A 10,587-nucleotide genomic window follows, 5' to 3' on the forward strand; every position below is an offset into this window, starting at 1 on the left:
GGAGGGAATTGATTATTATCAGACCTGGCTATTATAAGTGAAATTCCTTGTAACAGTGTTGTCATTACCAATGAGGATATAACACTGTGCTACAATCAGGGCTGGAACCCACTCATTTGGAGCAAAGCTGATCCTAATGAAGAGTAGGAAAAAAACCCATTTCCAATGATAAATAAATTAACTGGATAAAATCCTATAAGTGATATAGTAGAAGTTTTGCCACTAACCTGTATAACCCTGGCTAAATCTTCAGTTTCTCATCTGTACCCACAGAGAATATTGCTACCTCACTACTTTCCAAAGATCTGTAGCTCAATTCGGTAACTCAAACTGCAGCTCTTAATTTTTCTTGTTTTAATCAATTATGAAGTGTGTTGCAAGTAATCTGTCAATCCTACTAAAATATCAAGTTTTCTTAAAAAAGTAATAATTTACATATCATCCCCAATAGCCAACAACTTGTATTTAAAAATGGGCTCACATATCTCTGTCTGGCTAGAAAAGTTCCACATATCATTACATCGTCTCAATTAATAAAGAGAGCTGTTAGTACTCCTGTTTTAATACATTGCATCTGATTTACAAATGATGGAACAGTGCTTCCAGGAACTAGATGCCTGGAAGGCAGCTAGTCAAAGCAGAAGTGGTATTCAAAGGCGTATCAGGGAAATTCTGAGCCCAGAGGTCTAAAAGAGTTTTCTAAAATAATCTTGTCTTTCCGAACCAGGAAGAGAAGGAAAGTTTCCCTAAAGAGATACAAAGTAGTGAAGAGAGCTGAGAATTGAACCAGGTGTTGACAAAACAGAAGGGAAACAGGACAACCCTGTATCCCAAGGGAGGCAAAAAAAACAGACCCTATTTTGATCCTTCCAGCCAGCCACTACGGAGAGGCAGACAACTTGGAAGTAGAGAGGACTTTTCGTAGCAGATCGAAGGAGGGTAAAATGGAAGATCTGAGGCTTTACCGACACCTGGCCTATGGGTAGAATTAGATTGAAAGCTCTTTGATGACCGAATGGCAAATGGGAAATCTGGAGAGTCCAGGAGGTTTCTGGTGATTCTGTGGTCCTTAGAGGGATGAGTTGGGTTCTCACAATTTCTTTCTCTTGTGCTAATGGTGAAAATCCTTGAGTTCTAAACAGTTAGAGGAGCTTGGTCAGGGTCATGGAGAATAAGCAAGAAACTGCTTCCATTTTATTCAGGGTCTAGAAAGAGAAATGAAGGCATTCATTTTACTTCTTTGCCAGTCGGTCAGTCCATGTCACAGGTTAGGAAAGGAAGCAGGAACAGCAGCTCTGTCTAGGAATGAACATTATATTTTGCCAGAACTCCACTATTATTTTATCTATTATACATAATTAAAGCGAAAGAAGTCCAAGAGGCAGGGGAGGGGTTTCCACAAAATTTAAGCTTCCGGGTCTCTCACTTGGGAAATGGCCCTTCCAAAGACCTGGAAGATGCCTAGCAAATTTTTATTCATAGTTTTAATTGTATTGTAATTTAAATAGGAAGCACCTGGGTGGCTCAGTCGGTTAAGTGTCTGCCTTTGGCTCAGGTCATGATCCTGGGATCGAGCCCCACATCGGGCTCCCTGCTTACCGGGGAGCCTGCTTCTCCCTCTCCCTCTGCCTGCCGCTCCCCCTGCTTGTGCTCTCTCTCTCTGACAAATAAATAAATAAAATCTTTAAAATAAATAAATAAATAAGACATATGTGTTTGTATGATCGCGTGTGTGTACATCTATGCATATGTGTGCGTGTGTGTGTATATATATATAAAACTGTCTTTTATATGAAATTATAATTTGTATTCACAAAGAAATCCTTCAATTACTACCAGGAACTCCAAGTATTTTGCTTTGAAAAAGCTAGTATTCTAGGAGTGCCCGGGTGGCTTAATCATTAAGCGTCTGCCTTCGGCTCAGGTCATGATCCCAGGGTCCTGGGATTGAGCCCCGCGTCGGGCTCCCTGCTTCTCCCTCTCCCACTCCCCCTGCTGGTGTTCCCTCTCTTGCTTGTCTCTCTCTGTCAAATAACTAAATAAAATCTTTAAAAAAAAATGAAAAAGCTAGTATTCTAATCAGTTACATACAATCATTCTACACAAGTGTTTTACTTTTAGCTGCTTTGCAAATACTCTTTAAATTTACTCATTTACATCTTTTGCTCTACACTACAGATAGCTATTTCAGGAAACAGGTAGCTAGTTTTCACACCATGTCATATATACACACTCTAATTCATCCTTGTCACAATGATACCATGGTCACCATTTTATAGATGTGGAAATGAGAGCTCAGGAAGGTTAAGTATTCACTCCAAGTGATTTTACTGTCAATGGGCAAAGATGGAATTTAAATTCAAGTATATCTGAGTCCAAAGTCCAAGTTCATTCTTTTGGCTAAAATACAATGTCGTCTTCTAAAATAGGAGTCCAGCCCACTTCCTTGTTTTTGTATGGTCCACAAGCTGAAAATAGTTATTACATTTTAAATAGCTTAAAAAAAATAATATGACATTCAAATTTCAGTGCCCATAAATAAAGTTTTACTGAAACTGCCACTCTCGTATGTTTATGTATTGTCTCTGGCCTCTTCTGTGCTACAATAGCAGAGCTGAGTAGTTGTGACAGAGATCAGCTGGCCCACAGGGGTTGGTCCTCTACAGACAGAGTTTGCTGACTCCTCCCCAAAACTGTCTCTAGTGATACAGTTTAGCTTAAAGTATAATACTGTCTAGATGAAATATGATACAAAGTTTTCAATAAATAAAACTTTTTTAAAAAGTCAGTTCCTGTATACAAAATATTGAATCAAAACTTTCTGAACAGAATAACAAATTACCCATATAAGCCATCAGTATATGCTTACTATAAGAACCTCTTGATGTTCTCAGCTTTCAATTCATCCAAAAATGCCTTCTTCACATTATGCTGTGCAACAATGTTAGTAGGTTCATTGGAGGATTTTATAAACCATCCTGTAAAATATATACAAAGATAAGAATGAGACATGAGCTTACAAACAGGACCTATTTTTCCTTATTGTATTTATTCATGCATGAAACACAAAGTATCAGTGACCTCCAGTATTAACTGAGATTCTCTTCCATTTAATTTCTCTTGCCCACTTCCACTGGAAAAAAAAATCATGGAACACTTTTCAAATACAGATCAGTCACAACATATTTTTTTAATTCAATTTCAATGACAGGTGTTGCTGTGATTCTAAAAAGCAAACTGTTTTATAAGAAAAGGACCACTAAAAATAAAAATGCTTCAACCAATGGGGATAAACAATATCTCTTAAAGGTTAAGCAAAAAGGAGATACACCTATTTTCTCCTGAAAGCTTCTATCCACAGCGACTTCTCCTCTGCTGACTCGGAATAAGCATTTAGTAAATGTTTATAATGAATTGATGAATCTACTTCAAGTGCATAAATTATTTCAGAACTGAAGGAAACTCAGACTTATAATTTGTTCTGTTTCAGAAACTAAAACAAAATGTGCTGAGATTCTGTGTTTCCAGTTGAAGCAGGCTTGAGACTCTGAACTTTAGAAAGCCACAAGAAAAGTACAACCTATCCAGTGGTTCTGCAAGATGCCCAGTGCACACAGAGGCCAGAGGGAATGGGTAGCCAGATCATGTGGAGCAGTTAGCTCTTGTAGCTGGCTTTTAGTCTGTGGGAAATGAGGCATCTTTACAGGCTTTATTTAGAGAAATGATACAATCTGGGCATAAAATAGTTACCAAAATTGCCCATCCAGCTTTCACGGAACTTTCCAGTTATTAATCATATACATGCATACACACACGCATATATACATGCATATTGAAATAAATGGGTGGCAGCAAATGGAAATATAATTCCATTGGTACATAAAACAAAAGGACTTGGATTCGACTGGGATCAGGGAAGGACACACTGAATTGAGAGCTAAAAAATTAACAAAATGAAGAGGTGGGAGGCCTGTGGGGGAGAGGAGAGCAGAGAATCCTAGGAAAAAATTAACAATTAATAAAGAACTTATTCTGTGTCATCCACTGGGCGGTGAATTCAGAGCAGGGGTGAACTACCTTAAACTAGTCCTGTGCACCAACATCCAATTAGAAGCATCTCCTCATCAAGAAGGAATAAAGAAAAGTGCCAACACCCCAACACTGTGCTAGGAGCTTTAGGCGCTATTTCATTTACCATTCCGAATAAATTACAGAAATTCTCATCACAAAGATTGAAAAACGGAGGCCAGGAGAGTCTCAGTAAATTGTTCAAAGCCACAAAGAAGTAGCAGAGTCAAATTAAAATTTAGTCTGAGCTTGTCTGTGTCCCTGGTTCTTTAAGAAGTTGGGTTAAGTGTGTGAATCAGTACACAGAGCAACGCAAAAGACCTACGCGTAAAGATCTGTTGAGAGCTGACAATAATAGCCAGTTTCCAAATGTTCCTCTAGTTATTTAACTCCTAAGGACGAAAGAATGAGGAGAGAAAAGGGGACCCGTGCAACAATGTCTTGACATCTACCTACTGCATACATGAAGCAGCCCAGGCGCAAGACGACTAAAGACACCGAACAGGTTTAGAGTCCTTTTCTGCAAAGCTCCCTGGAAGACCTGGTTCAACTACCCCGCTCGTCCTAAAACGTACCAGTTTCTCAAAGGGCTTGAGCATGTGGCACCTGCTGAAGTCCAGTTTCAGGGTCTCTGCGTTCCACTCCTTACCCTGGGTGACTGTCCTACCATAGTCTATCCAGAGCCCCACTGTGCCCCGTCCCCAGCGACCCGCAGCTAACCCGCGGGGGCCGTTCCCCACCTTCCCGCAACCCAAACCACGGTCCCCGGGGAAACACGCAACAGGACCGCACTCGGCAGCGACCCGCGAGTCCCCGGAACCGCAGGGCCGCGGGGTAGGCTCCGGGGTGCGCGAGTCCAGCGCGCCCCTACCGAAGAGGAAGCCGACGATCAAGAGGCCTGCCACCAGCACCAGCGCCCCAACGCACAGCCAGCGCGGGCGGCGCCAAGCGACAAAGGTCGAGTCGGCTTCGTGCAGGGGATTCCACATCTCGGCGCGGCCGGCGGGGCCTCCTGGGACCTGCGCCTCTGCTGTGGCCCCGCTGCAGCGTGGCAACAGGACCGACGCTTCCTCCCACCGGCGCTGCGCTTTTCAGCTACTGCGGGCTAGAAGACGCTCCCTGCCCCGGACTCCAGGTTCTCCGCCCTAAAGTAGTTCTAGCTCACTCTGAACCAATCAGCTTCGGGAGTTCTTACAAAGTGCAAAGGCTCGTAATTCAGCATCCTGAATCTGTACGATTGTGACTTGTGTGCTTTTATGTATGTCACTGTACAGCAATTAAAACGTGTCTTAAAAAATAAAGGCATAGCATGACCTCATTCTGTATTTCTTGAAAGTATTTTGTGTGTGTGCATATAAAAATGTCTGAGTAGCCGAAATGTTTACAGTATTTACCTCTGGAGGGTGGTATGGTGAGGGCAGGGAGAGAGGGGTGTAAAAGATTACTTGAGCTTCTTACTTCCTACACTTCTATATATATTTCTTAAAATAATAAGCAAGTTTTACTTAGTAATAAAAATTAACAGAAAATTACTGCATTTTACTTAAATATGACAAATGTGTTTTTTCTTCAAAAGAAGCTATTTTCTATTGAGTATTCTGCTTTTTCCTTTTTGTTTTGTAAGAACTTATATATATGCCTATAATTTTAAATTTATTTCTTTTACTCAATAATGAAGATTTTCATATCAATATATAAATTATCTCCTATATTGTTTTAGTAACTTTATAATATTTTCAAGAATAGATGTGAATGCAATTTTTATTCTAAGCATAACAAAAATTTCTATGGGTAGCTGATTCATATAAGAATTTAAAGCTAAAAGCTGTTCTGAAAAGTTACACCACAGATTTTGTCATGAATAATCATTTAAAAAGAAGGAGTGGCCCTTAAAGAACTTGAGATATGAGAAGGCATTCTCCAGACAGATGAAGTAGACATACTCCACACACAGCAGAATAATCAGAGAACGTTAGTGATTTCAGTGTGATAAGAAGCAAGGTGAGTGTGATTTGTACAGAGCAAAGTGAAAACTTATTGAGATTTGTTGGAAAATAAAAGTAAGAATGCAGCCAGAAGCTGACTGGGAATAAATATTGGCAAAGGTCACAGTTGTTTTTGTTTTTGTTTTAAGATTTATTTACTTATTCTAGAGAGAAAGTATGTGTGAGCAGGGCTGCAGGGGTGGGGAGTTGGGGGCGGGAGACAGAGGGAGAGGAGAGAGAGAATCCTCAAGCTTACTCCAGTTGAGGGCAGAGCCTGACGAGGGGCTAGATCTCATGACCCAGAAGATCATGATCTGAGCCAAAATCAAGAGTCAGACAAAACCAACTGAGCCAACCAGGCACCCCTAAAGGTCACAGTTTTGAAGGTCTATAATGGAAATTCTGAGAAAAATATATTAAGACCAAAACTGAAGGGAATTGAGTTAGCATGTGGCTGAAGAAAGATCTCCTTCAAAGCTCTTGACAGAATACGGGGGGAAAGATGGGGTGCCTGGGTGGCTCAGTCCGTTAAGCATCTGCCTTCGGTTCAGGTCCTGATGTCGGGGTCCTGGGATCCAAGCCGGCATCCGGCTCCCTGCTCAGCGGAGAGTCTGCTTCTCCCTCTCCCTCTACCCCTCCCTCCCACTCGTTCTCTCTCTCTCCCTCAAATAGATAAATAAAATCTGAAAAAAAAAAAAAAGAATATGGGTGAGAGGAAACTGAAATTCAATTAAAATGCAATTTTATTGGGAAATGGAAGGAACACTGAATGAAGGGATACTACATTGTTTATATCAAACTAGAAACTAAAAGCTAGAATCTCTGTTTTTGTTTTATTTTGTTTTGTTTTAAATAATTGGAACTCTTGAACATTGTTGGTGGGAATGCAGAATGGTGCAGCCACTATGAAAAACAGTATGGAGATACCTCAAAAATTTTAAAAAGAGCTACCAGCAATCCCGGTTCTGGGTATTCATCCAGAAGAATTGAAAGCAGGATCATGAAGAGATATTAGCACTGCCCTGTTTATTGCAGCCCTATTCACAATAGCCAGGATGTGGAAACAACCTAAATGTCCACCAATCAATGAATGGGTTTAAAAAAATGTGGTATATACATAGAGTGGGATATTATTCAGCCTTGAAAAAGAAGGAAATCCTGCAATATGCAACATCATCAATGAACCTTGAGGCCATTCTGCTAAGTGAAATAGCCAGTCACAAAAGGGAAAATATTGCATGCTTCCACTTATATATCTAAAATAATCAAACTCAAAGAAGCAAAGAACAGAATAGTGGTTGCCAGGGAGTTGCTAATCAAGGGCTATAAAATTTCAGTTGTGCAAGATGAAAAAGATATACATACATGGTGCACAACATTGTACCTATAGATAACGTTGGGCAGTATAGATACCAATACTGTTTCACACACTTAGAAATCTGTTTAAAGAGGGCCAAGATATGGAAACAATATAAGTGTCCATCGAGAGATGACTGGATAAAGAAGTAGTGGTATAGATATACAATGAATACTACTCAACCATAAAAAGAATGAAATCTGCCATTTGCAACAACATGGATGGATCTACAGGGTATAATGCTAAGTGAAATAAGTCCAAGAATGCTCACACTCACATGGGGAATTTAAGAAAAAAAAACCAAAAGAACAAAGAAAAAAAGAAACAAACAGAAAAAAAAACCCAGACTCTTAACTGTAGAGAACAAACTGGTGGTTACCAGAGGGGAGAGGGGTAGGGAGCATGGGTGAAGTAGGTGAAGGAGATTAAGAGTATCGGGTGATGTATGGAGTTGTTGCATCAGATATTGTAGACTAGAAGTTAATGTAACACTGTATGTTAATTATACTGGAATTAAAAAATAAAATGAAAACAAAAACAAAAAGCAAAATAAATAAATAAGTAATCTGTTAAAGGGGTAGGTCTCATATTAAATGTTCTCACCTCAATTTAAGAAACAAACTAGATGACAATGCTAAAAACTAAAGGATACTAAAAGGCCCAAATTATAACCCAAACAACAAATTAATAAAGATTTGGCATCTTGGAAGCCAAATCTTAGATTTATTTAGGGTATTCACCTAATAAAAAAAAAAACAATAATAAATATTATTGAAAAGACACAAACATTCCCACATACAAATATGCCAAGTACATCTCCTCAAAGTCACAGCTTTAAAATCATACATACTAGGGCCGCCTGGGTGGCTCAGTTGTTAAGTGTCTGCCTTCGGCTCAGGTTATGATCTCAGGGTCCTAGGATCGAGCCCCACATTGGGCTCCCTGCTCAGCAGGAAGCCTGCTTCTCCCTCTTCTACTCCTCCTGCTTCTGTTCCCTCTCTCACTGTCTCTCTGTCAAATAAATAAAATTTAAAAAAATAAATAAAATCATACATACTTGACTTTAAATCTATCTCCATTACTCACATACACAATTATAGGTAAATTATTCAGTCTTCTCAGAATTACCAAGGTAGTAGTCAATTCTCTTTCTCTGTCTACCCCAATCCCAGCCTATCTCATCTTTTGTCTCTCCCTCCTCCCACTCTGCCCTCTCTCTGGCAGTGGAATGACTGAATCTTGGGTCACTGTAGAGCTGTGAGAGTTATCTAGACCCATACAGGCATCTGTTCCAACCAAATAGGAAAAACATGATGAAAGTGTAGGTTTCCATCAAGATCACAGATATCTAGACTTACATAAGAGGACATTTTAAATAACATAAGAACAAAGAAAATTAGTTCTAATGATATAACCACCTGAAAGGGGTTGCAGAGTCTTACCAGAAGAAGAATTAGGTTAAATCCAGATCCAAGCATGTAATCTACATGGATTTTGAAATCTACATGACCATTTAGTAGACTGATGTAGGGACTACAATAGGGCATCCCAGGCACAGATGTGAGTCTCTCTGTTCAGTATCTCAGATAACTATGCAAATCCCAAATATCTAAGGGAGGATCCTTGAAGACTGTGATGACACCAATGTTTCCTTGGTGAAAAAGCTTATTTTTACCTCCAAAATATTTATATTTAAACACAGAAATGTATGGGTAATTATAAAAAATTTAGGCATATTTACTATTTCAAAAATGTAATATGTGATATTTGAGAGAATTTGGACTATTCAATTAGAATTAATTCTAAATTTAAGCTGTATAATCAGGTAATTGAGTTAATCTTTTGGGTTTTAAGTTGAAATTAGTATATTTATATGCAGTTTTACTGGAATATATAAAAGAAATTAAGATTCCCCATAATTATAAATTAAATTTATTAAACTTATAAGAATTATTTTTAAGAACTTGAAAAGTTTTGTTAAATGATTGAAGTACCTAAAAATTAATAGAATCCATTAAATGACTAAATGCTATTTAAAATCTTTAACAGTATTTAATCAAGTGTGTAGAATAAGACTAAAATGAAAAAATAGTTATTGTTAAAATTTATTAGATTTATAAATAGAATGAGATACACTGAAATTAAAGTTGGTAAGGAAGAACAACGTTTTTAAAAATTTCTAACTTCAATCAACCAAATACTGGTTATAAAAATCAAAGGGAAACTCTGAATATTTTTTTCCATATAAAACCTGCCCTCAAGAACATTAAAAAAAAAAGCGTCACAGTGTCTAGCAAAATTAATTACTAGTTCCCCAATTAATATTTTCTCTTCTAGACTAGATGACACTCTCAAACACACTGGCAATCCTTAGTTTCCTTTGCCAGGTCCTCCTTTGCTAATCCTTTAAATGTGGGAGTGTCTCAAAGGTCTGCCTTTGGCCCTGTGTTCTCTTCTTTCTATAGTATCCCTTGAGGTGATTCCAAATACCATCTATACTCTGGGAGAAACTGGCTAGAGGTTCACCAAACAGTGTCCTGTTTCCTAGGCACACAGTTAGACTACAAGTCTCCATATTCTTTAAAACTGGGTAGGCCACTTTCCTGTGTAAGGGCTACTAAAATACAGGAGAAAGTATTGTCTGGCACTGCCAAACCTGGCCCTTAAAAACCTCCTATACAATCTTCCACATCAACCATTTGGCTGAATGCACACAATCTTAAGAGAGGAATCAAGACCCTAGGGGATGGTATAGCCTCAAGATGGAAAGAACATCCATTCCTAAATCATTTCTTGGAGGAGTGACCAGTAATCAAGAATGTCTAATTGGACTTCAAAGAAGTGAAAAATAAACTTCTATTTTTTAATCCAATGGATTTCATTGTTACAATAGCTAGTATCACTAAATATTACTGATCTTGATGGAATCCTCCATTTTTTTTCATGTTTATTGCCAGCCTAGGTTTCACACCCCTGAGATCCAGAATTAAATATCTAATTGCTGAATTGAGATCTCTACCTAGAAGTCTATTAGGCCACTCAAAGTTCACATGATCAAAGAGCAGTTGGTCTACTACCCAGCTGTATTAGTCGAGGTTCAACAGAGAAGCAGAACGAATAGGATACACATAACTATATATAAGAGAAGATTTATTATAGGAATTGGCTCAGAAACTT

General features: G+C 38.7%; 1 protein-coding gene across 1 annotated transcript in view; it reads right to left on the reverse strand.

Moving 5' to 3' along the window:
- The window catches only part of FOLH1 (folate hydrolase 1), a 74,719-nt gene extending 69,524 nt beyond the window's left edge, over nucleotides 1–5,195 (reverse strand). The window contains exons 1-2 of the mRNA XM_025893656.2: nucleotides 4,940–5,195; nucleotides 2,870–2,978 (exon numbers count right to left, since the gene is read on the reverse strand). Of these exons, the coding sequence (XP_025749441.1) occupies nucleotides 2,870–2,978; nucleotides 4,940–5,057 (227 nt within the window). The 5' untranslated portion in view covers nucleotides 5,058–5,195. The remainder of the gene's footprint in view (nucleotides 1–2,869; nucleotides 2,979–4,939) is intronic.
- Between the last annotated feature and the right edge of the window lie 5,392 nt (nucleotides 5,196–10,587).

Source organism: Callorhinus ursinus, unplaced genomic scaffold (assembly GCF_003265705.2).
Source record: "Callorhinus ursinus isolate GAN/ISIS: 27379988/994484 unplaced genomic scaffold, GSC_fseal_2.0 scaffold93, whole genome shotgun sequence".
Taxonomy (NCBI): domain Eukaryota; kingdom Metazoa; phylum Chordata; class Mammalia; order Carnivora; family Otariidae; genus Callorhinus; species Callorhinus ursinus.